At 40.4% G+C, this 26,277-nt stretch overlaps 1 protein-coding gene across 7 annotated transcripts in view; it reads right to left on the reverse strand.

Annotated features, from left to right (window-relative positions):
• The window catches only part of PLCB1 (phospholipase C beta 1), a 714,547-nt gene that overhangs the window by 134,571 nt on the left and 553,699 nt on the right, over nt 1–26,277 (reverse strand). For all 7 annotated transcript variants that reach the window (XM_027621223.2, XM_027621225.2, XM_027621224.2 and 4 more), the window contains exons 12-18: nt 21,167–21,249; nt 14,477–14,561; nt 12,800–12,977; nt 8,615–8,682; nt 6,274–6,370; nt 3,656–3,740; nt 1,876–2,000 (exon numbers count right to left, since the gene is read on the reverse strand). In XM_027621223.2, the coding sequence (XP_027477024.1) occupies nt 1,876–2,000; nt 3,656–3,740; nt 6,274–6,370; nt 8,615–8,682; nt 12,800–12,977; nt 14,477–14,561; nt 21,167–21,249 (721 nt within the window). The remainder of the gene's footprint in view (nt 1–1,875; nt 2,001–3,655; nt 3,741–6,273; nt 6,371–8,614; nt 8,683–12,799; nt 12,978–14,476; nt 14,562–21,166; nt 21,250–26,277) is intronic.

Genomic DNA, 26,277 nt, shown 5'->3' on the forward strand with positions numbered 1-26,277 from the left:
AAATATAAAAATCAAAATCCATATTTAAAATGTTCAACCTCAATAATAATCAAAGAAATAAAATTAAAGCAACAGTGAGATAATATTTTGTCTGGAATATTATTATTACTATTATTTAATGGTAATACTTAACCAAGATCTCAAACGAGAGGGAATACTTCACACCATACATTGCTGATGGAGGAGAAATCCAGTGTAACATTTTTCTTTTTTGACTTGCTAAAAGTACAGATTTTTTCAAATCATTTAATTTTTTTCATCATGATAAGTGTCCTCTTAATTCCCATCAACCTATTTCACCCATCCCCCCACACGTCTCCCCTCTGGTGACATCAGTTTGCTCTCTATGATTAAGAGTCTGTTTCTTGGTTTGTCTCTCTCTCTCTCTCTTTTTTCTTTGCTCATTGGTTTTGTTTCTTAAATTCCACATATGAGTGAGATCATATGGCATTTGTCTTTCTCTGACTGATTTATTTCACTTAGCATTATACTCTCTAGCTCCATTCATGTAGTTGCAAATGGCAGGATTTCATTCTTTGTATGGTTGAATAATATTCCATTGTGTATATATATATATATATATACATATATCACATCTTCTTTATCTTTTCATCTGTTGATGGATACTCGGGCTGCTTCCATAATTTGGCTACTGTAAATAATGCTGCAATAAACAGAGGGCTGCATGTATCCCTTTGAATTAGTGTTTTTGTATTTTTCAGGTAAATAACCAACATTTTTGTTGGACAATTTGGCATACTGCATGAAGGTTTTTAAAATGTTCACATCTTTTAACAGAGTAATTCTATTTTAGGAACTCTTCCAACATTAGGACATAGACTTGACAATTTATATTCAAGATGTTCTCCGAGCATTATAGTAGAAAAAAAATTCCCTAATGTCCAATGATAGGAAATGGGTTTGAGTGAATTGTGAAATGTGCTTAATATACAGTTATTAAAATTCATGTTTCTGTATAGCACTTAAATGTATATAAATATATACATATATATACTTTTTTTTAAATTTTATTGTTAATCACCATACATCATTAGTTTTGGATGTAGTGTTCCATGATTCATTGTTTGTGCATAACACCCAGTGCTCCATGCAGTACGTACCCTCTTTAATACCCATCACCAGGCTAACCCATCCCCCCACCCCCCCTCCCCTCTAGAACCCTCAGTTTGTTTCTCAGAGTCCATCGTCTCTCATGGTTTGTCTCCTCCTTCGATTTCCCCCCCTTCATTTTTCCCTTCCTACTATCTTCTTTTTTTTTAATACATTTTTAAACAAGGAATTAAATTTAAAAGCCTGTATATACATAACCAAAAAACCTTACAGATTACAGAGCCAAAAAGATAACTGTGTTGACTTTCTGAATGGTAGTGTTCCTGGCAGTTTTATTTTTTTCTTTATACTTTTCTGAATTTTCCAAATTTTCTACAATATATATATATTAATTTTTTAATTTTTTTAAAAGATTTTATTTATTTATTTGAGAGGGAGAGAGAGAGTGAGCAAGAATGCAAGAGCAGGGGGAAGGAGAAGAAGACTCCCCGCTGAGCAGGGAGCCCTACACAGGGTTTGATCCCAGGACCCTGAGACCATGACCTGACCTGAAGGCAGACGCTTAACCAGCTGAGCCACCCAGGTGCCCCTCTACATATTGCTTTAAATAGCATAAAAATTTTTCTTTGAAAATAATGGAAAACCACTAGAAACAAAGACTTGTTCATAAACTATTAAAGACAGTTTCTCTGTTTTCAAAGGTTACCTTTTTTCTGTATGAAATTCACTGAAATTTGCTTCTCTTTTCATCTGGAAATGTGGCTTTATAACAGAACGGAAATGAACTTTAACTGTGTTACTTACCCACAGTTTGAAAATTAAGTGCAACCATTTGGCAACCCGCATTCCAGAAGAGCTGAGGCATGTAGTTAGATGAATCCACACGGGTTCCTTTTGGATATATTCTGCTAAGCTGCATTTTGTTATATCTGGACCATCATGTTAAGTAGTGAATACAATTATAAAAATAATTAACCAATACTATTAACTGAGAGGCCACCTTCTTCCTTTTCCATTGGAAAATGAACTAGCTGTTGATGATCTCATTGGGCTAGTCGATGAAAAAGGTCAAAAACTTCCCGAACACACGGAATAAATGGACTTTTATAATAGAAATGTACTATCACCTTTGCAGAGCCTTGTGGGTAAAAACTAATGGGGTAGCGAAAATGACCGAGTCAAAGTCAGTGTGATTTTGCGGAGATTATTAAGGACAGGCTTCACGATGAAGGACACATGAGGAAGCTCAAGCGTGTCTAAGCATGTGAGAGCGTGATATTGTCTTTGGCAGAAAGTTAATGTGAACTGCATGGCTATTTTTGAAATGCTCTCTGCTCATTTTTTAACCTTCTCTGAGAATGCTGTTTGCCAAGACTGTGGTACACTTCATGATGGATAACAAGGTAAATAGAGCGTAGAAGGTGCTGACCTTGTTTTGTATTTGAGTTCCTCCTGCCATCAGTTTTCGATCCTGAGAACCATTAGCTCTCAACTACTACGTAGTGATTAAACAATGCTATGTCTTTAAAAGCTGGCCGACTCTTCCTATTACCAAATTTGGCAGAGGTTAGCTAAAGTTGTGAGCTTGGGCAGGGGAACAAGTTACCTCACACTGTGAGTTGGTTTCCCTCCTTAATAGATTGAACAATCCCTACATTCTAGGTCTATTGTGAGGGTTCAGAAAGATAAGACAGCGAATGGAAGGTCTACCCAAGAGGCAACACTTAAGAGTGTGACTTCGTGTGTGGAGTTTTACATTTGTTCCCTCTCCTGTTGTGGATGAGTTCTAAGGGTGACTTTATTTTTATTCTGGGACTTGCTTCATGAAATTGGGCTGCTTGTGGCATTTACTATTTATTACTTTCATGAAAAAAATTTAAAGACTTGTTTCATTTTTGATCTATGGATAAAAATTGTAAGGTTTTGTTGTCAGGACTATCAACAAAGCCATTATTGGTAATATGTATTTATATTTTTCTTTTTTAAGGATTTTTATTTTTTTGTAATCTCTACACCCGATGTGGGGCTGGAACTCATGACCCCGAGATCAAGGGTCACATGCTCCTCTGACTGAGCCAGCCAGGCGTCCTAAAATTTATATTCTTATCATCATCCCAACTATCTTCTGATTGGACACCTATTACATGTAAGGATGTGACATGCCAAGAAAGTTTATATTTACATATATAATATTCTGTCTTACATATAGCCTATCTTACATATGTATACATATGTATACACACACTTGACTCATGTTGTCCCTAACCCAAAAGGTTAGCCATAAAGCTGATATCACAGTTTCTGTTTTACAGATGAGGAAATTCAGAAAGATTAAGCAAATTGCCACATGAGAAAGGACTTGATGGTGTGAAAATCACCTTGATTTTTAGCTTCTTTTCCTGAGAGACCAGTGCGAGGCCACCCCCCTCAGCCTCGCCTATGAAACCTGAAACTGTTTCTCACACCCACGTGACAGTGGGAAGCCATATCATGCATCTTTCTCCTTATTCAAGACAAAAATCAAACAAATGGTATGTGGCTTCAATTGGGTCACTTCAGCGGTCAATCGTCAAATCAAGGATACTCTACAAATTCCACTGGAGACTTCGTCAGTTGCTCGAGGCCTTTGGTTTCCACGAAGGAAGACATTTCAAAACTTTTGTTTCTTTCTGAGTTCATGACAAGAAAAACGGGCGAGAAGTAAAATGTAACGGTATAAATTATAACATGTAAGAAGTAGGCGCGTGTTCAGTGAAGTTAGGGCAATGAATCCCCATCGCAACTTTATAAATGTATTTCTTTCAGTGAACCATTTACGTGTACCCAAAGTTGAATCTTCTAAGAAGCTGTCTCTCCTAATTCTTACCACCTGAGTCAGCTATGCTTATGGCCCTGTATTAGGATGGGGAAATGAATTTTAAGATGTGGTAAATGAAAGCTGTTTTGTTAAAAAGAAAAGGAGCCCTGGGGGAATCTTTTGTTCTAAATCCATTCAGACTGGTGTCTCTGCCTCTCTCTTTGATTCTCGCATTGTCATTCCCTCAGTTTGTACGCGCCCCTTCGGTTCAGATAACTAATGTGACATTAAGATCAGGGTATTTCAAAGCAGAAGAATCCTTGGAAATTTTCCAGCCTGATGGCCTCATTTTCAGATTAGATAAGAGAGGCCTGAGAGATGAATGTGCTAGAGGTCTCAGGAGAATACAGGAGCAACATTTTTAAAGTGGAATCCAAACTTCCCATTAGAATGGAAGAAACAAAACAAAGTTATCTTAGTCTGTAAAGACTAAGAGTCCAACAGCTTCTCTGTCTTCCTCCCAGGTAAAAACCAAAGTGTCACACACAGTACTGAGGCAAGTGTGGTTAGAAAGCTCTCAGGGTTTTTTTTTTTTTTTTAAATTTATGTTTTTTTTTTGTTTTGTTTTAAGATTTTATTTATTTGAGAGAGAGAGAAAGTGTGTGGGCAAATGGGGGGAGGAGCAGAGGGAGAGACTCTCAAGCAGACTCTGGGCTGAGTGTAAAGCTGGATTTGGGGCTCGATCCCAGGACCCTGAGATCATGACCTGAGCTGAAACCAAGAGTCTGATGCTCAACTGAATGAGCCAGCAAGGCACCTCGACAGTTCTCAGTTTTTATTTACGTATTAAAAAATTTTTTTTAAAGATTTTATTTCTTTCTTTCAGAGAGAGAACGAGCAGGAGAGAGAGAGCACAAACAGGGGGAGGAGAAGAGGGAGAGGGAGAAGCAAGACGCCCCGCTGAGAGGCAGCCTGACGTGGGGCTCCATCCCAGGACCCCGGGGTCATGACCTGAGCCCAAGGGAGACACTTGGCCCCTACTGAGACACCCAGGTGCCCCCAGCTCTCAGTTTTTAAACAGAGTTATTACCTTTGAGTCATTTCCCCCTCTTTGATGCCCACTTTCCATAATTAAAGCCTCATTTTTCTTCCTAAGTCATTCCTAGACTCTTTTATCCATCTCCTTACCTTTCCCCAATTTAATCAACTCTATAGGAAACCCTTACTTCTCTTCTTTTGGTCCATCAGAAACCTCTTTTCATCTGACTAGTTATTTAAGCAAGACTGCCAATTAAAATTCAGTCCATTTAGTAGGTGCTTTGGTAATGTATGTTGAGTGAAACACAAGGAGAAAAGTACTTGTTTGTCAATCTTGGGCCCCTGCTGTTCTTACCAGGTTCTGAAGGATTATCAATGCATCAGTTCCTTCTCAACTTGGCTACTTGTCTAGGAACTTTTGACTCATGAATTAGGAAAACTCATTTGACAGCCAATGAAAGTTATAGAAATATAAAAATAGGACGTTTCAAACTGAACAACTTGCAGTAAGATGCATCAGTACTTATAAAAATAAAAAAATGTTGAAATATTTATATATAAACTGTATTGAAAGTTAAATTCCTCATTGTAGAGATCTAGATACTATATACTACAAAGTTAAGGCTCTTTGGACAAAATTATACACTTATACGTAAGCGTATTACGTAGCTTAGATTTTGATGTATTTATAAAACTATGCTTTGTCAGAGCCTGCTATGTTTAAAAATTCAGCCTTTAAGAGCACACTCATAAAAGCAGCTAAAATGTCCCAAGGATTCTCTTCACCCAATAGCATCTTACATGTCATCAAAAAAAGGGCAATTTCATAAAAGGGCTCTTTTCTTTAGGTGGGGGAAAGATGCTATTTTTTTCTTTGCCTCCAGTATTGGATGTGTGTAGTTGGATGAAGGGAGAACAAAAAATGCTGTGAAGTTAATGTTATCAAACAGGCTGGACAAACAGAACGTGGGTGAACTGACTGATTGTGTTCTATTTCTAGTCATTAGGGCTAACCACTTCTCTGGCCGCTCCCCTGCTGGGGGATGGGTAAATAGTTTATTTCAATACTGTCCCTTATCTAATGGAAGGAGCGCATTATGTTGTTGAACAAAAACAATTGTGGAACTCTCAGTTAGCTGTGTTCTCGTATCTTTCAGATAACCATGGGTGGCTTGCAGCCCTACTAAGAATTCTGGGGAAACATCGTGGAACACCTTCTCACATGGTTATGATCGTCCGCCCAGGCATATATTCAAGACTTTCCAGAGGAGTTCTGTTAAGGGTAATATTCTTTGTTCTAACTACCTTGTATTGAAAGGATACTCATTCTAGGCTACATTAGGGCTTCTTCTCCAGGGAAAACTTACTTTTTGAAATTTCAAATGACTCAAACTTGACCGGCTGAATATAGTTCACCAGGTTAGACATCTCTTCGGTGGCCATGGCCTCGCTCCCCGCAGTCCCCTGGAAGCAGAATTAAAAATAACATTCCCAGAGTCAGCATTACCTTCCCAAGGGTTATTTTCCCCAGGGCAAAGATGCAGGGACCCACGAGAGAGAACATCATCCCTCCTCTTCCAAAAATTATTGCCAATAGAAAGTTCATCACAGGAGAAAATTCGCTCATAAGGTAGGCAAGTGTGGGGTGGTAGGAGGGAGGTTTAGGGACAGGTCCCAGTGTGCCCCCCCAAGGGCATTGGCCCCCGGAATAAGAATCTCCATTTTACTAAGGTGATTCAATGCACATTACAATCTGAGAAGCCCTGAGCCCTATTTCACCTGCCATAGCATAAATTCCTTAGCTGATGTCTAAGGTTAATACATCAAGAAATCAGGAATTCACTGTACAATATGAAAATTAGTATGTAGGTGACTGCCAGTGAACCAAAAAAAAAAGTTTTTTAAAAAAAGTTGCCTTGTGGAAATAGGTTGGGGTGGGTGAACAGCTATTGCTTTTCTTTACAAACATTCATCTCTCCCTGCCTTCTTGGTTCCTGGGTGCCTAGTAGGCAAGCAGTACAGTTCAGGGTAGGGGTCAGTAGCTCAGGTTCTGGAGCCAGATGGCCTAATTTCAAATCCCAAACTCACCACTTAGAAGCTGTGCAATCTTGGGCAAGTTACTTAACTGCTCTGTGCCTCAGTTTTCTTACCCATTAAATTAGAATAAAACCAGTCGCGATAGCATCTAGAGTTTTGGGGATTATTAAATGAGTTAGTTGATGTGAAAGAGCTCAGAAAAGTACCTGGCACATAGTAAAACCTCATGTTACTTTAGCTATGATTAGCTATTACATATCACTTTAATCAAGTTTTTATGCAGTATTGACATGGACAGACCTCTGTAGACTGATCTAATATTTTCTCCCATTCTCAGAAGACAGAAGGCATGGAGACATGATTTTTTTTTTAAATTCCTGTAGCAATATTTAAGTTAAATGTTAATTGGGAAATATTCATTTGCAAATGGACCATCCAATTAGTAAGACAATTTTAAATGATCAAGAATCAGTGATAAAAGTTATGTGCAATTGAAGTAATTATCAGGCAGAACTACTTTACCAGGCATATTTCGTTTTCCTCCTGGACATTGACTTGAAATTTAGTGGAGGAACATAGTTAATCAAAACTTTAGACTACATGAAAGGAAGTAAGTACCAGAGCAAGAACATCATGTAAGAATAGTTTATCATTCATTATTTATCCCTGAGACAGATGCTTTCCAATATATTTGAAAGCAGATTCGGTATAAACTTTTGGACCAAGACTCTTGCTACAACAAAGTTTTAAAAATTCCAATTGACCTATCCCAGATTCACTGAACTGGTGAGGTTCTTTGGGATGTTCGAGCTTACATCAATAAGGATCTCTAGTGGTTCCAAAATTACAATAAAGGAATGGATGTCACATTTCTGAACATTTCTCCCAAATCCCATGTCTTCTCTGGATTTGGGGCCATTTGACAATCCATTCAATTGCCTCAAAAATTGAAGCAGGTCGTTGGATGTCACGAATTGAATTTTTGAATTCACCCTCCAGATACCCCATTCGATGGAAGGCAGTCTCAGCAGCATTGTTCATTATAGAGAGCTTTGCTCAATGCCATGCTAACTCCTTTAGAGACCCCAGCATGCGTTTTTTAAAATAATTTTTTATTGTTATGTTAATCACCATACATTACACCATTAGTTTTTGATGTAGTGTTCCATGATTCATTGTTTGTGCCTAACACCCTGTGCTCCATGCAGAACGTGCCCTCTTTAATACCCATCACCAGGCTAACCCATCCCCCCACCCCTCTCCCCTCTAGAACCTTCAGTTTGTTTTTCAGAGTCCATCGTCTCTCATGGTTCGTCTCCCCCTCCGACTTAACTCCCCTTCATTCTTTCCCTCCTGCTATCTTCTTCTTCTTTTTTTTTCTTAACATATATTGCATTATTTGTTTCAGAAGTACAGATCCGTGATTCATCAGTCTTGTACAATTCACAGTGCTCACCATAGCACATACCCTCCCCAATGTCTATCACCCAGGAGACCCCAGCATGCATTTTCATTTTCCAACAGGATAGCTGAAAGTTTTAAAGTGAACTATGACTCTTTTGACCACTAGATGGCAGAAGGGGACCACAAACTGTATCCAGATGGAGCCTTCTGGGTGGGCAAATTAGGGGAAGTGCCTCTGTGACCCGAAGTCAGTCCCTAGATACCTACCTCATCCATTGAAGATTTTTTACAGTCATCATCATCATCGTCGTCATCACTCTCGGTATCAGCTTCCCCTGTCGGATTTGAATAAAAGATCATGAGGTAACAGGTTTGAAGGTTCGAAGCACAGGCTAACAGGCGCATTGCCAAAAATTTCCTTGGATATTGGCCTTTCATGGTTTTAAAATTATTCTTTTGGATATTTAAATTTTATTAATTATATAGAGAATCATCCTGAGATTTTGAATATGGATTTTTTTTTTTCCTCCAAGTTTCGTTTGCGAATACATTTGAAATGCCCACCTTCTATGGAAAATGCTTAACATTTTTATCTGTATGTTTAAAAAAAATATGGCATCATCTACAGTCAGCTTTCTATGGTACACACATCCTATATTGATGTGTACCTTGTCTTTCAGGATCTGTATGACCCTAAAAGGGATAAACTACCCTGTTCCCACTTTTCTCTCTTTTTCTGAGCCCTGACTCTTCATGCGATGTTTGGTCAGTGCTCAGTGACTTTGGGGCCACTTTTCCGAGGCCATAGGGGACCTCACAGTGAAGGCCAAGGACAAGAGCTAGGACAGAAAGGGTGGGGCTGTGGCAGCATACCTAACTACACAAAGACTGTAAGCTAACTATTGTATCCTATGACTTGCCCGCAGGCTTCTCTAATGGATGCATTGTCCTCTAAGCAATGCACATCTCTTAGAAAATGGCTACGTCCCGTTTTAAAGAGCAGGATAAAATGCATGAACCCTTAACACAATGATGCATGGAAATCTACTTCAGTCAAACATAATTCAGCCTCATCGTTAGCCAATACACAGTCATTTCAATGGATTCTTTTTCCTCTCTGAAGATTTTGTGGTTGATTCTGCTAGTTTAAATATTCATACCAGCATGAGGTATTAAATTCTGCCACAGCTCTGGGCCTCAGTCAGACCCAGTGATTCAGTTATGTAAAAAGACTTTCAAGTAAAATACTACAGAAAGCATTATTTGATTTGACTACTATCTTGCGGCATTCACACGGGGCAATAATAGGACGAGCCCAGTAGATGGCAATATTGGCTCAACGATGAGGCAACTTGCACGTGCAGGGCCCTCCCCCCTCAAACCTTCTGAAAGTTAGCTGCCCCTTTAATCTATATAAGTGACACAGTGTCCACAGCATGTCTTCAAAGAAGCTTATACATATTTTCATTTGGCTGACGAAGTTCAATCAATTACTCAATGACAGCAGTGGGCAAAGTATTCATGAAATATCTTTAGAGGGAAAAGATTTCTGGGACCAACAAATCATTATTTATGGCTTGTTTATTAAAAGAAAGCACATACAGCCACTTTATGATGCTGATATTGTGTTAGTTAATAAGATGAATCCATTATATTTTGGTTAGAAAACATATTTATATAGAGACATGTTCTTTTAGGAAGTTGGCACTCAAGTTTTTTAAATAATCAAATGTGTTGCTCCAAGTTCTTTTAACCAGTTTTTGCTTTTTAATTAGGGGATTCTTTTTATAGAGCAATTTAAAAGTTTCTTTGGCAAAACCATTTACACAATGCTTTACAGGACATAACAATACACCAATCATTTCAAATAACTCTATCAGGTCATTCTTTGGTGTATGGGGGGAAAGAAAGAACTTGTCTTCCATGACTTTATGAGCAGACCCTGGTTTTTCCCTTATAAGTCTTTGGCGGGGTCTTGGAAGCATCTTAGGATCCTAAAACCTTGCACCATAAAAAAAATAAATAAATAAAACTACTTTATTCTAGTTCTTTAAGACAAGTGTACTTGACAAAGGGCTGAATCCTGGAAAAGTCACCTGGCCAACAGGGACCATGATAAATAAATTAGTTTTGAAATAAGAACCATTGCATATTTTTCAAGTTACTTGAGTTCCCATTACCGGAGACCATCTACAAACCAAATGGTAAATTAGCAGTGCTCATTTTTCAAGAACCTACCTACCTATTTAAATGTCCCAAATTTTCCATTCTAAGAAAGATTGCACAACAGACCATGGGGCTGGCTTAGGAAATCTACCGAATTACTACCGGATTGCACTTTTTCTTTGTATTAAGCAATAATGTTCACCGCCTGTAAAAATCGTTATTTGTGTTATGCATCCAGTTAATAAGAGGAACAGAACTGATAGGGAGAATGGCACACAGGAAAACAAGTTTCTCCATGCAAAGGAAGACCTGCTTTCCTCCCTGGATTCAAGAGTTTCAAGAATTATGCTAGGTAGCCTCATAACAATATTTCCTCCAAACCTTCAAAAGAACATTCATACTGAGAACACAACTGTTTTTGAGAAGAGATTCAGAATTGCGTAATAGTGTTTGAAATACACATTCAAAAACTATCCCCCCACAAAACCTTTCAAAGAATTGTATAATATCTGCTGATAAGGATTTTTATCTAACCCTTAAAAGATATTGGCCATTGAGATGGAAAAATTAAAAAAAAAAAGATAAATCAGTGTCTTGGTCCACCCCCCATTGCCCTAGAGTTTATATTTTAATTTAAAAAATTATTCTGAAGTCTTTTAATTGACATATGATAGGTATATAGAGAAGTATACATACTTGTACGTGTATAGAGTGTTGAATTTTCACTGACTACGCAGACCTTAATAACTGTTACTGAGATCAAGAAACAAAATAAAACCAGTGTCCAGAGGCCTCCTCGGATTCCCTTCCAGCCACTTCTTCAAGGGTCACCATTTCCTGACTTCTAACTGCATAGGCTCATTCTGCCTGTTTTTGTACTTTATATGAATGGAATCAATATGGCGGATACTTTTTTGTATTTGATTTCTTTTACTCAACATTATGTTTCTGAGATGTAGCCCTATTCTTGTGTGCAAAGATAGATTGGTATTGTTGCATATTATTCCACAGTGTGAATACACTACAACCTCTTTATCTGTTGATGACATTTGGTTGGTTTCCAGTTTTTAGCTGTTGTGAGTAGCGTTGTGTTAAGCAATTCCTTACATCTGTCTTGATGACTCGTCTATACACATTTCTGTCTGGTATAAGCCTAGAAGGGGACTCCCTGGGGCAGAGGGTGTGCATATGTTCAGTTTTTGTAAATACTGCCAGTTTTCCAAAGTGATTGTTCCAGTGTCAGTTAAACTTCTCGTTGAAGAACTTCCTAGATTCAAGCTTCAAGCTTCCTCCCCTTATTCACCCTCCAATCAGGAGAGCTTCCTAATGCCCTTTTCAGATTGCCAAGATTCTGATTAAAGCTAGAACAGAAATCAGACTAAATGACAAGCAATTCAAAGGAAATGGGGTGACCACTTGGAATCCTTTTCTCATCAACCACAAAAATCTATTTCAATTTAAATCTAAAAGGAAAATTAATGATATTAAGCATCACCTAGGAGCTTTGACAGATAATTCAAGTAACTTTTTTTTTTACATTTTAAAAGATCTATAAAATATGGGTAAGTGGAATTGCCCAGAACTCTTCAGCATATCATCAATGAGAATATATCCGGTGATCATCTGGTGCCCAGACCTGAGTGAATGTTAAGGGATCACTGTCCTTGAGAAGCTTAAAATCACAGGGTCAGTTTGAAGATGATTTGGCCAATGTGCTAGACAGCATGGCTCTCCCAAATGACCACGTCCTGGGAATATGTCCTGTGCCCTGTGAATATACAGTGAGAGGGTCTTTGCAGATAGATTAAGGAACTGGAGATGGGGGAGATTATCTTGGATTATCCAAAAGAGTCCAGTGTAATGGTGTGAGTTCCTAAAAGCAAAGGACCTTTCTTGGCTGTGGTCAGAGGGCGGTACAATGCCAGAAGTGAGATGGGGCATCGTTGGCTTGACACTGGAGGAAGGAGCCATAAATCAACAAATGTGGGTGGCCTCTGGAAGCTGGAACCAGCAAGGAATAGGATTCCCTAGGGCCTCCAGAAAGGAAAGCCGCCCTGCTGACACCTAGAGTTTAGCCTCGGGAGACCCACGTGGGCCTCCCTACCTACAGAACTGGAGATAATACATATGCATAGTTTTAACAAAGCCACTCAGTTGGTAGCAGAAATAGAAAAACCAGCCCGGTTTTAAAGCGTGTCCAAATAGAAATGTTCAACGTCCTTCTACGTTAAGTCAGCACTTCTGAAACCCATGTGGAACAGGGAACAAGCGTCCCTAACCCCTTACCAGCTCCTGGAGATGAGGACTCGAACACGCTGGAGGAGTCGCTGTACGTGTTGGAAGCTTGTTCTGAGAGCTTCTTTTTGCCACTTCCTTCCGATGACTTGTGCGATTTCTTCTTATTTTTCACCAAAATTTTGTGCATTAAGTCCATGGGGCTTGGAAGAGGAACTCCAGATTCCAGCTAATGGAAAAGAAAAGCGCCTTCTGTAAAAATATCACACCGTTAGGGGCGCCCTGGCCAGCTAGTCGGCAGAGGGTGCGATTCAGGATCTCGGGGTGGTGAGTTCGAGCCCCACGTTGTGGGTAGAGATAACTTACAAATAAAATCTTAAAAAAAAAAAATAGTGCCCCCTTCTTTCAGCCTCCCTCCCCAAAGTGCCAGGATGGTGTTGGACACCAAGAGCTTCTAGATTATTCATTACTACCTTCAGTAGAGCCCAGTAAACTGTTCTAAGTGTGTCTTGCTGCTTTGCAGTTCTTTCTTTTTTCATATGAAAGGCATATTTTAATTACCGAACTCTTTTTTTCATAACGAAATCCCCATGAATAAGACCACTGGAATGTACTGGGGGACTTGCTAATCCAAAGGTTCAGGAGTTTGCTGTGGACCGTAAATCCAACCATTTTGGTTTAGGACAGATAGGAAGGCCCTGCCTTGGATTTTCAAAGGAGGGAGACCAGTTAGTGTGGCATCTGTCAGGAAGCGTTGGTAAAGATGAGCAGGAGCTTCCAGGCAAGCATACAGAATCAATCTTTCAGATGCAGTTTAAAAGGAGCAGACTCCCTCTCCCCCCTCCCGCCATCCAGAACTCGGGAGCTAAGCTGCACATGTCCTTGGCATCAGCAGGACTGGACTGGTGGCTTCACATTTCCTTGCAGCTCCGAGATTCCAGCCACCCTTATTTGCAAGGCTTATTTCTTGTGTTTCAAGCTTGCATGGCTAATGAGAAAAATCAATTTCCCATGAGAGGGTTGTTAGATATTTTATCAGAGAGCATGTGTGCAAGTCCCAAGATGGGTTATTTTTAGAAAGTTCAGTGAACTCTCCTACACTGGTCCTTTATTCTTTGCTTGCAAGGAGTCGGGGGATTGGTATGAAGCCATGTACGAATGTGCGGAGACTAGGAAAAAGGGTTCAAGAGGGGAGAGGCTACTTTGAGATATTCCAATTGCTTTCCTTCCCAAAGCAGGGATGCTATCAGGGCAATAGGAGGCCTGAGTTCCCTGAACAGGCACATGCAAGGACGTGAGGAGTGGACGCAAGGCCAGAAGGGGGTGTCATGGTGCCACCTGCCACGTCCCATTTTGCTGAACCATATCTCTCAAAGGGTGTGATGAGGTTCCTGGTTGGTGATCAGAGCCCCGTCTGCCCAGAATGTCTCCACGGCTGACTGTGATCGGGGGTGGGGGGGTGGGGGGTGGAATTCTGTAGTCCCGACAGTCACATCTGTCAGAGGGGGAAGGAGATGGAGGGTACAGGAGGAGATGGAGGGTACAGGAGGAGAACAGAGGCATGTCTTTCACCCTCAGCAGGGCACACTGATGGTTTCCTCCTGGTCAGACTTCATTACCAACCGAACGAATCTTACTGAGGAACACGGAAAGGATGTAAGGAAGTCCCCCGCACCCCCACCCAACCCCAGGGGCATTCCTTCAGGGATAAACCTTGAAACTGCTTACTGGGTATTTTTCCAGTGGTTCCATGAGAAGAGCGTCTCCAAAGATCAGTCGGCAATACTCCGCCATCTTGGCTTGCTGCTTTGGGCTAAGGGGAATGAGAGAAAGAAAGCAAACAAGGAGGCTTATTTAAAGAGTTTGGACAGGATTACTTCTCGTTATTAATTACAGAAAGAGGAGATTCCCTCTCTTACCCTTCAGGATTAGTATTTATCATTCTAACCCCCTTGTTTATTATCCTGACTTCTGTGAATTTGAATACCACATGGCAGGTAGACAGTGAAAGCTATTCCTAAAGGCTGGCCTCCGTAGACACAGACGGAGAGTATAGCAGGTCATTTGCCAGTCACTGGATTCTTCAATGTCTCAGAATTATGGGCTCAGTTCCTTTTGTTCAATTTCCTGATTCTAAGTCAAATGCAAGACCTTGGGGGCAGAACTCATCCGTGAGTCCAGGTGAATCCTTGCTTGAGATTTGTCTAACCTGCAGAGAGCTAGGCTGTGGAGGAGTGTTTTTTTTTTTTTTTTTGGTCTTTAAATTTTTTATTGTTATGTTCATCACCATACATCACATCATTAGTTTTTGATGGAGTGTTCCATGATTCATTGTTTGCGTATAACACCCAGTGCTCCACGCAGAACGTGCCCTCTTTAATACCCATCACCAGGCTGACCCATCCCCCCACCCCCCTCAGTTTGTTTTTCAGAGTCCATCGTCTCTCAGGGTTTGTCTCCCTATTCGATTTCCCCCCCTTCATTCTTCCCCTGTGGAGGAGTGTTTTTAAGGAGGTGAGAGAGAAGGAGAGGGAGGAAAAGGGGGGGGGAGAGAGAGAGAGAGAGAGAATCTTAAAACATAGAAGGGCAGTCAGGCAGAAGTGTGTCCACTTGGGAGGGGATCCTGGAGGAAAGGTAAAAGAAGCAGGCACACTGGGGAAAGGTGTCTGCACCCTTTATGTGCATAATAGGGCAGCAGAGGTGGTGTCAGCCTGACTATGGGCCAGGAGGAATCTGGTCTGATAGACGAAGGCTGGAGCTGTAGGCTTTCTTGAGCTGAGCTCCAGACTCTCAACCACTCTGGATCTGTAAAATGAGGATAATAACTGTTCTTGGAAAAGGACAGAAGGTGCCAAGAAGATGAAGTGGAGTAACGGATGCAAATGCCTTTGACCCGTTCAAAGAGTGGGGCAGATGTAAGATGATCCAGGGTTAGGAGGCAGCCTCCACTCAGCTGGGCGACTTGTGCACTTGCTAAGACGGAAACAGTCGATGTGAGGGAACACCCGCATCTTTCAATATTCCTGCTTCCTTTGACCTTTGAAAAAGCAATAACATTTTTTTTTCTTATTCTGTAGAACGTTAAATATCATTACAAAGGTATCCAATTCCATTGGGTTTTATGGACTGTGAGTTTGATCTACAGGCTGTCAAACTTGATTTCCAGTAGTTGTCTCTGCCTGCTGTAATGTTAATACATTTTAGCAGAACTGGGATTGTAGTAATAATAAGTAAGTGATCAAAAAAGCCTTCTTTACTATAAATCAAATCAATTATAAAATGTGATTCTTCTTTTCTTTCTCTCTTCTGTAACTATTAAACCTGGATCATGGACTGTTTTGTTTTTTCCCCCTGGGAAGGGGGTGCTCTGGGGATTCAAATCGTATTGCAGTGGTGCACGGGAAAACCACTTTTATATCCCTTTTTAAAGGATATAGCATATAGTTTTTGGGGTCAAGTGAGTTCTCTGGAGTTCAAATGGAAGTCCAAAGCCACTGCTTTGTTGGAACTGCAGGGAGAGGCAAAGAAGAGAATCAAAGAATTTGCAAAGCCCTGCAGAATGACCTCCTAGCTTCTCGCCGTTGTCCTTTCTTGACCTATAGGCGATTTTACTACGTGGCTTACGCAGCCCTCAGAATATTCCTCACCAGGATCAGGGAGAGGGGAAAACTTGCCACCCAGAGGACTGATCCTGAAAAGCATGGGGGTGGTTGTTTAAGGACAAGTCACTAGAAGTTGGGGAGCAAGCAGAGAGGTGGCTGATTTGGCAGAGCAGTCTGGGTATCCTCTGTTCAGATGCTGTTGCTCAAAGGATAACTAGCCCAGGGGCTCAACCAAGCCAAACAGCTCTGCGTCCATAGCTGAGACAAGTCCACCTGTGCTCGGCCAAAGCGTTCCAGGCTGCACGGGAGAAACTGTCCAAACCCTTCATTTTGCTTTCACAGAATGACACTACTCAGTGTCACAGAGCTTTGCTACTCCAGGTGTGGTCCACAGACCAGTAGCGTCAACATAACACACTTAGACCTGGTCAGAAATGCAGATTCAAGGCCTCCAGTGCAGATTCTGAGTCAGACTCTCTGGAGAAGCCGGGTGCAGGGGTCTTCACAGACCCTCTAGGTGATTTTGATGCATGCTCAAATTTGAGAACTGTTGTGATAGATTAAAATAAGTCAGCAGGTGCTGAAGGAGATGACATTTTTCTTGAGTGTTGCAACTTGGGAACCTCAAGTTCCTTTGACCAGAGACCTGGAGTAAAAAGAGAGAGTTTTACCCTAATGCCCTGCTTTCAGGATTTTTAGGGGAGCCATATTCACACCAGTGGAGGGATTTTTGAGGTGATGTTCCAGGTGTCTCTAAGCAGGTGACAGGCAGAGTCCTCTGTCCTTTGTCAGGCTGTCCCCAAACCAGGCCCTAGGAAGGATTTTGCTGGAGTAAAATCTTGCCTGATTCCACTAAAGAATCACCAGAGCTGTTAATGCTGCAGGTGGTAGGGCCAAGGGCCAGGCCCTGATTCACTGAATTGGGAGAGGAATCCTGAAACCTGTATTTGTAACAAGCGTGCAGGCAGCTCTGATGCGGGTAGTTAGTGGACCACAATGTTTAAATTAACGCTCTGACACTTCATCCAAATTACCTGGGGTCTTAAGAAAATGACACTTCCTAGGCAGCATCAGCGTGGGGCCTGAGATTCTGCATTTCTTTCTTTCTTTCTTTCTTTCTTTCTTTCTTTCTTTCTTTCCTTCTTTCTTTCCTTCTTACTTTCTTTCTTTCTTTCCTTCTTCTTCTTTCTTTCTTCTTTCTTTCTTCTTTCTTCTTTCTTTCTTTCTTTCTTTCTTCCTTCCTTCTTTTTTTCTTTCTTTCTTTCTTTCTTCTTTCTTTCTTTCTTTCTTTCTTCTTTCTTCTTTCTTTCTTTCTTTCTCTCTCTCTCTCTTCTCTCTCTTTCTCTCTTCTCTCTTTCTCTCTCTCTCTTTCTCTCTTTCTTCTCTTCTCTTTCTTTCTTTCTTTCTTTCTTTCTTTCTTTCTTTCTTTCTTTCTTTCTTTCTTTCTTTCTTTCTTTTTTAAGTAAACTCTACCCAGAACGTGGGGCTCAAACTCACGACCCTGAGGTCAAGAGTCTCACGCTGTATCGACTGAGCCAGTCAGGTGCCCCGACTCTGCATTTCTACCAAGCTCCTCAATCAGGCAGATGCTGCTGGTCTGCGGATCAGGCACTCTGAAGAACAAGGATCTAAATCTGACGTTTTCAAGTTTGCCTCAAAATCAACTGAGATGAAGAGAACAAGAGGGAGTTTTCCAAGAAAAAGTAAAATGGGCTACTTGGTAATCAGGCTGTTCTACACACACACACACACACACACACACACACACACACACACACACACACACACACACACACCTGACAGGAACCGAATCAGAGCAGAGAGGAGAGTGAATAGACAAAGTCAGAGGAAAACCAAGCAACTTAGTGGGTCAAAACTGCAGAAATAAAAGACATTCACATTGCAGCTAGAGAGCAAGTCTCATTTCTACAAATTCAAAATGGGGTGTGGGAGTACGGTTCAGGAATCTGCATTTTATGGGATTCTGATGGGGCAGGGGGAGAAGGATGAGTTGCCAGCACCTAATGGCAGACCTCCCTTTGTTGTTCGTAGATAGGGAATTTCAAGTACTTGGAGGGAAAACCAGAAAATCCAGTCGATTTCTTCCTTTCTTCCGGGGTGAGTTTGTTTTCGAGGTGTGGCTCAAAGAAGCCTGAACCACAGTTCTGAATCTGACATTTTGGAGATGCAGCACACCGGAAAATGAAATGGTCCACTAGAGATGGCAAATAATAGGTGGCGGATGTTTTTTGTGGGGAGGTGTCTCTTGGTCACCGTGTTGCGAAGGATTCTGAGGTTTATTTCTAGGTGTGGGAAAGAGGGCTGCAAGTGAAAAATGATGTCTGCCACTGGGTTCAGCACTGAGGTGAGGTGGCCCACATGTCAAGCACAGGGTTTTACTAGCAAAGGGGAAAAGCTTACCAATTTTTTTTTGGGTGTGTGATAATCCCCACGGGAGAGGATTGAAGCTGAGCAATTTTGACATGTGAAGCTCCAGGATCATGGAAACATGAAACAAACAGCTTTCCCCCACCACAGAATTCAGTATCTTAGTATTTCACTGCCTTAAGTGTATCTCACTGGTTTGGGGTAACTATCATGGCATCCTGTTTTCTTTTGTGGCATATGAATTACTAATAAACTTTTAATAGCTAAATATCTCATTTTTAAACCAGAAAGGACAGTATCATGACACTGTCTTTTCGCTTTTGTGTGCAATGCGAGGTTTGGTTTTCACACCCTATTTTGGCTCTCTGTGGGTTTGGTGTTGAAAACCACAAAAAATGTCCTGTGGTTAAGGATCACAAGCCACATAAAAGTTAACATTTATAGACAGTTGCCTTGTCGATGCTCTGGTTGTCTTAATTTGATATTTTGAAGGCTCCAGATGCATCTGCTTAGGTGTGAGGAGAGTGCTGATGAAACGTGATTTCTGAGGCCAGACCAGCCAGATTTGAATCCCAGCCCTGTCACCTTTTAGCTGCCTGGCTTTGGGTAAGTTACTCACTCTCTTTGGGGCTCAGTTTTAACATCTACAAAATAGGGATTATCACAATAATATTTATTCTTAGGAGCCCCTGGGTTTGTGGGGAGGGGTTACATGACCTTACGCCTGTAAGGCTGCTCGGCAGATAATATAAACTCAATAAACATTAGCTGTTATTATGTTTGTGGTGGTAGGTAGTTGTTGATAGCTCTCTGGCTCCCTTATAGGAAAGTTCAATGGGGCAGGTGTGAGAATCAAGAGTGGAACTAGAGCTTTTCATCTTGTCTAATTTATATAGAAACATTTCTTGAAGACCATAAATATGCTAGATTTGGAGATATTTCTCGAAAAGAGACATAATACATCTACAAGTCTGGGAACCACAGTGCCTGAAAGAAAGGTGCTAAAGGACTGTTAGTGCCCAGTTAAAAATGGATGGGCAGAGATGAGAAAACGCTCATGCGCGAGTCAGGGTCGTCACAGAAAATGAAGTATTAAATACAGCAACTCAAGAGGCGCTCCCTTTAGTTCCAAGAGAGATAGCAGTGAAACAGAATCAATTCTTTTCTCTTCAACTGCCCCTCAGAAGTGTTAGAAAAACTATCTGCCAAATGATTAAATCATTCATTGGCTGACTGTTTCCCAGTGCAACAGAACCAAGAGCTGGTAAATGTAATATGGATTTCCTGAGGGCAAACTAGAAATACAGATAATTATAAAATTGGTTACTTCAAAACAAGGCCCTTCTCCATGATCACAGTAACAAATGATCACATTTACTTGGAAATTCCTCAGGCTGAAATGTGTTCATGACCAAACTGTTTAAGATTTTAGGGAATTCTTAAAGAATTCGTAAATTGAAGCATGTGTTGCAAATTAGCTGGACAAAGGGAATCAATCAGTAGCTTGAGAAAGACTTTTCAATAAGAAGAAGGGTAAAAAAAGAACCCATGAGCCACATTAGGACAGGTGCTCTTGGCTTTTAGTTGAGAAATCTGGCTCAGGTCGTTGAAAGAGAGGGCATCACAAATACTCTTTTGAGCAATGGTGGGCACTTCTACACAGTCTTCAGCCTTTCATTCCATGGACCAGAATTTTAGTTTCTTGAATTTTGATTCAAAGTAGAGAAAACTCTCATTTTGAAGGATTTTAAACTGGGTAAAGATAGGGTAAACTAATGCCCACATTTTAGATAGAAACGTGTCTTACTCTGGCATTTTGTGATAAAATGAATATAAAATAGTGAAGTCAGAGTATCTTTTCTTTGTGTGGCTCAGTGATAAGGGCAGGCTATTTTTGAAATAGGACTACACTTACAAATACTAACGAACAAGGGCAACCAGTGGGAAGAGGAAGGAGGAGCATCTGGTGGTCTGAGTTCTGTGTAAGCTCAGGCAGTGGAAGAGAATTTGCGGCTTTCTCTCCACCAACTCCAGAGTGTTCGGAACTGGCCATTTGAACTGGCCATTTTTGCGTGGCAAAACAGACTATAAATGTGCATGCAATAGAAGGAGCTAATGAAGGAGGATTATAAAAATGGCCCACCAAAAGAGAGACATGGTATTATTCTACACCATTGCAAAAAGAGGAGTCCTTAATTTAAAATCCTGTGACCTGAAAATAGATTCCCCAAGCCCAGTGGATTATTGTAATGTTAATGAGGTTTAAGCGAGTGAATCCCAACATATGCAAATGAAAACATGATACTTAAGACATAACATCACTGAGGAACACCATTAATAATGTCAAATAATCTTAAATCTGATGCACAATTATTAAACATGCCTTCTTTGGGAAAAAGACTCCCCAGTGAATGTGTGGAATACTTACGAATCTACGTGGTTCTCAAATGAAAGCAGAATTGGAAAAGGTGACGTCTTAAATGCACACTCAGCAATTGCTTCTATCACTTCCTAAAAATGAGAACACGCATATATTCAATATGCCAGAATTCTAATGTGTATGTATGTTTTCCCTTTGGGGTTACTATGCCCATTAACGTGGTTGCCTTTTCCTTCATAGAATTATATGGAAAGGCCTGAAGTGGCTAGAAGGGGTTGTGCAAGCTGCTGGACTATACATTTTCTGATTCATTTCTTTTTTTTTTTTTGTAAGATTTATTTATTTTAGAGAGAGAGAGCATGAGCAGCGAAAGGGGGAGAGAGAGAAGCAGACTCCCCGCTGAGCATGGAGCCCAATGCGGGGCTAAATCCCAGAAACCTGAGATTGTGACCTGAGCTGAAATCAACAGTCAGTCGCTTAACTGTGCCACCCAGACGCCCCTGAATTTTTTGATTCTTGACTTAACAAAGTAGAAAGAAAGAACACTGGTTTGGTGGAGGGGGAGACAATCGTTCTTCTATTTGCTAATTATATATATATATATATTACTTATACTTGTTATAAGTATACTTATATGTATATTTTTTAATGAAAGAAGAAATCTAATCACATTATACAAATTTTGAATGGGAAAAGGCAACAATTTTCGCCCATACATTCACCCTTTGAACCAAACCACTGTTGGTATTTGTTTATATTTACTTCTGGTTTGTTTTTTCATTTGTTTGTATAACTTGGTTTTCTTTATAGTAAATACTCCAATTGCATTTTTTTGAACATTGTTATTGAGATGTAACCTTATTGAAATACAATGCAACCATTTAAAGTGTACAATTGGACAGTGTTTAGTATATTCACAGAGGTTGTGCAACAATCATCCCAATCTAAATTAGGACATTTTTATCACCCCCAGAAGAACCATGTACCCATTAGCAGTCACTTCCTATTTTCCCCACCTCATTCCCATGCACCCTGCCCAAAGCAACCACTAATCTACTTTCTGTCTCCATAGATTTGCCTATCCCAAACATTTCATATAAATGAAATCATACAATAGGTGGCCTTTTATGTTCCGGCACTTTTCATTTAGCATGATTTTGAGTTTCATCCATGTTGTAACGTGTATTAGTACTTCATTCCTCAGTCTGTATTTTTAAGGAATATGTATGTCATGAGATTTAATAGCTGTATCAAATTCTAGGGAGCAGTAGTATTATAATTGATTTAACCATTACCCAACTGTTGGACGGACATATTTAAAGAGCTATCATTCAGATAGTTCTACAAAGAACATCTCCATTTTTTCCTAGTATTTTGAATTACTTTCTGGGAATGAATTCTCAGAAAGCAAATTACTGAATTAAAGAATATGAATACTTTTATAGACTCCTGAATTTCTCCAAATTATTTTTCATCTTTGATCGCCTAATGTATGAAGGACAAGATTTCAATGCATATCCAACCAGCTTTGGGCCCCAGCTTTTCAATATGTTTTTCTTATTGAACTGGTATACTCATATGTTTGTTTTTTAGTTGCATTTATTTTTTTTCCTAGTCTCCTCTCAAGTAGGAATTTCTACTCTCATTCCTTATGTCCGAGACTTTACCACTATCTTCTCTCCCTTCCTTAAACAATACATTGCTTTCTTTATATCTATGTGAGAAAGCTATTTCCCTGGCCCCAGAGTATAAATAAGGCTTTCTAATTCTGTACTACATTTGCATATATCCTCTGAGAAGGATTTGCCTGCACTGAGCAAAAGAATCACTCTCACTGTTTCTTAGAAGTGAAGTCACAGATTGCCCTTCATACATTATCCATTTAACTTTTACGATAGTTGATGCCATCAAAAAGAAGTGCAGTATAAATAGCAAGCAACACCAAGACTTTAAATTCTTGTTTATTTGAGGACAAGCTTCAGATTCAAACAGGCTTGTGTTTGAATACTAACTTCTTAGCTTTACAAACTGTGTGACCTTGGGAGAAATCACTTAAAGCCTCTGTGCATTGGCTTGCTGGTAAGTAAAGTGAGGGTGATAAGCCTCATTCCACAAGCCTGTTGTGAGGACCCAGGGAGAAAAGGCAAAGGATCCCACCATCTCATGATGAGCATATATTCTTAAATCAACTCAGGTTTCTTACAGTGCAGGTGCCTCTGTCCTCACTCACATTAAACCTTTCCTCTTAGACTCTAACTAATAAAAACAAGAGCTACCATTAAATGAGCATTCCAGACACATATTTTAACTCATGCTATAGACATTCTCTAAGAAAAACTTATCCACCAACACAGATTATAAAATGGAGGCTCAGAGATATCAACCAATTTGCCCAAGGTCACAAAGAAGAGAATCTTAGAAACCCCAGGAAAATTGACCTATCCAGAGTTTATGCTCTTAACCAAGGCAGTGACTCTCATGTAACTAATGACCTTAACCACCAAAGATCAAAGCCCTCAAAATAACTGCAAATAGATATCATAAAGCAAGTAGGTGTTAAGTGTGAATAAAAAGGAGCTAGATTTTGTTGATTTCATAAATTTGGCCCTATTGTATCAGCTAAATGCAAAACATTAGAGCCATTCTTGACTTCTCTTTCTCCGGTATCTGATTGTCAGCAATCCATTCTAAAATTTATCCAGAATATAACCACATCTCAGCACATCTACCTCTATCATCTTGACCTAAAAACCTCTGCAATAACTGCTTTTGTATATTTCATCATCATTCCCACATATTCACTACCCCTTCCTGTGAGATGTTGACAACTGACATGGCCATGTCCTTTGTTTTGGCCATTGAAATGTGTATGAAAATGACATACTGAACACAGTCTTTAAAGAGCCACCATGTGATTCTGCCATTTCTCTCTCCCCTCTGCCGTGAGCCCAGTGATATCACAGATTGGGCTGTTCTTTCCATATGGCATATAGACGGTATCAATCAGAGCAATAGCCTGAATGAGAAATAAACCTCTGTGGCTCTAAACCACTGAAATTCGGGGGGTTAGGGGAGCTCCTGTTACTGCAGCAAAACCTAGCAGAGGCTTCTACATTTCCCCCTATATTACATACCACAGCCAGAGTGACTGCTCTTAAACATGAGTCAGATGATTTCACTCCTTTAGAGTAAACTGTTCACTGGACTTCCATTTCACAGAAATCCAAATTCTTTATTAGATCTGGCACCTGTTATCTCTAAATTCATCATCTTTTCCTTTCCCATTGCTCACCCAGATATAGTCTATTGATCTTTTCTTGCTTTTCCTCAAATACGTTAAGAACGATTTCATTTCTGTTCATCTCTTTCATTTCTTCGTTCATCTTTGTTACTTCTGTTAGGAATTCTCTTATCTGAAAGCAAGACTCACTTCCTTAATTTTGCGGGTGGTGGTCTCTGCTCAAATGTCATGTCACCCAAGTCTTTTTCCCACCACTCTACTGAAAAGAGCATACCTTAGCCCCCTTTTCCTTCAATACTGACTTGTGTTGCCTTAAAGGGCATGTGTCCATGTGCATAGTGTATGTTTATGTTGGTCTACCTCTTCCCCTCTAGACTATAAGCTTCTTGGAGATAAACACTCAGTTTTCTCCACGACTCTGTCCTTAGGGCTTTGGAAGTGCTAAGGAATATTCTAGACATTCACTAAATATTTTCTTTTTTTTTAAGATTTTATTTATTTTTTTTGAAAGAGAGAGAGAGAGAGCACAAGCGGGGGGAGCAGCAGAGGGAGAGGGAAAAGCAGGCTCCCCGCAGAGCAGGGAGCCTGACGTGGGGCTTGATCCCAGGACCCTGATATCATGACCTGAGCCGAAGACAGATGCTTAACCGAGTGAGCCACCCAGGCGCCCCAGCCCTGATTAAATATTTTCGAATAAATGAATGAATTCAACATTCTTAACAGAAGAGAAACTTTATTTTTATAGTTGTATTCTAGTTGTATTCCAATTTAGTCTTCTATTGATTATTTCAGAGGTCAGCACACATTCCACAAAGGGCCAGAGAGTAGGTATTTTAGGCTTTGCTGGCTATATGGTTTTTATGGCAATTATTCGACTTTGCTTTTGTAGACCCAAAGAAGCCACAGATAATATGTAAACATGTGGATGTGCCTATGTTCCAACCAAACTTAGTTCATAAAAACAGATGGCAGGCTGAATGAGGCCTCTGCAAGGTAGTCAGTCAACCCCTGGGCCAGTTTGATCCGTGGCTTAAGCAAAGCTTAAAACTCAATTGTAACCACAGGCAAATGTTATTTTGCATTAAAGAAGTTTAAATATTGGTTCCATACTCAATAACCCAGTTAACTTTAGCAATTTCGTGGCCAAAATTTCCAGTCAAGTTTGAGTGTTGCATTAAAGAAAATATCTTTTTTTTTAATTAAAAAAAAAAATTTTAAGCTTTTATTTATTCTCATGAGAGAGACAGAGCACAAGCAGGGGGGAGCGGCAGGCAGAGGGAGAGGGAGAAGCAGGCTCCCTGCTGAGCAAGGAGCCCGACGCAGGGCTCGATTTCAGGACCCCGGGATCATGACCCAAAAGAAAGGCAGACACCCAACCGACCGACACACCAGGCTCCCCTAAAGAAAAAAATCTTTCAAACATAAAAGTATATAAAACTTGATAACTTTTCTGAGGCTGATTGTTGTCTGTGGCTATTTGAGAGGTACCACAACTGCCTTTATTAATGAAGGTTGACTGTAGACCTGCCCCATGAGCATTTGGGCCAATGAGAGTCAGGCCTGAAAGTGAGAGAGAAACCTAACCCCTCTCCCTTAGAAAGTGGGTGTTTTGCCTCCAGCCAAAGGGCTCTCTCTCTTTATCTCTGGCAAATGAAAAGTGAGTGTTTTTCTGGGACTGCTCTCAGACCCGTAGGGAGTTTGTGCCTTCCTCCATCTTCCTAGCTCCCTGCCTCTGGTTCTCTCTTCCCACAGCTAGGATGCTGGTGCAGCCTGAAGAGCAGCTCGGCTCTGGAATCCCTGAGCCTTCCTAGCTGGGTCTCCTACTTCTCCCCTCTTCCATTCTGGTCTTCTGCACTTGACTTAGGACACCCTTCTCAGCTCCCACTGGGCCTCTGACCAAGGCTGGGCTATGTTTAGT

The sequence above is a fragment of the Zalophus californianus genome, chromosome 8 (assembly GCF_009762305.2).
Source record: "Zalophus californianus isolate mZalCal1 chromosome 8, mZalCal1.pri.v2, whole genome shotgun sequence".
NCBI lineage: Eukaryota > Metazoa > Chordata > Mammalia > Carnivora > Otariidae > Zalophus > Zalophus californianus.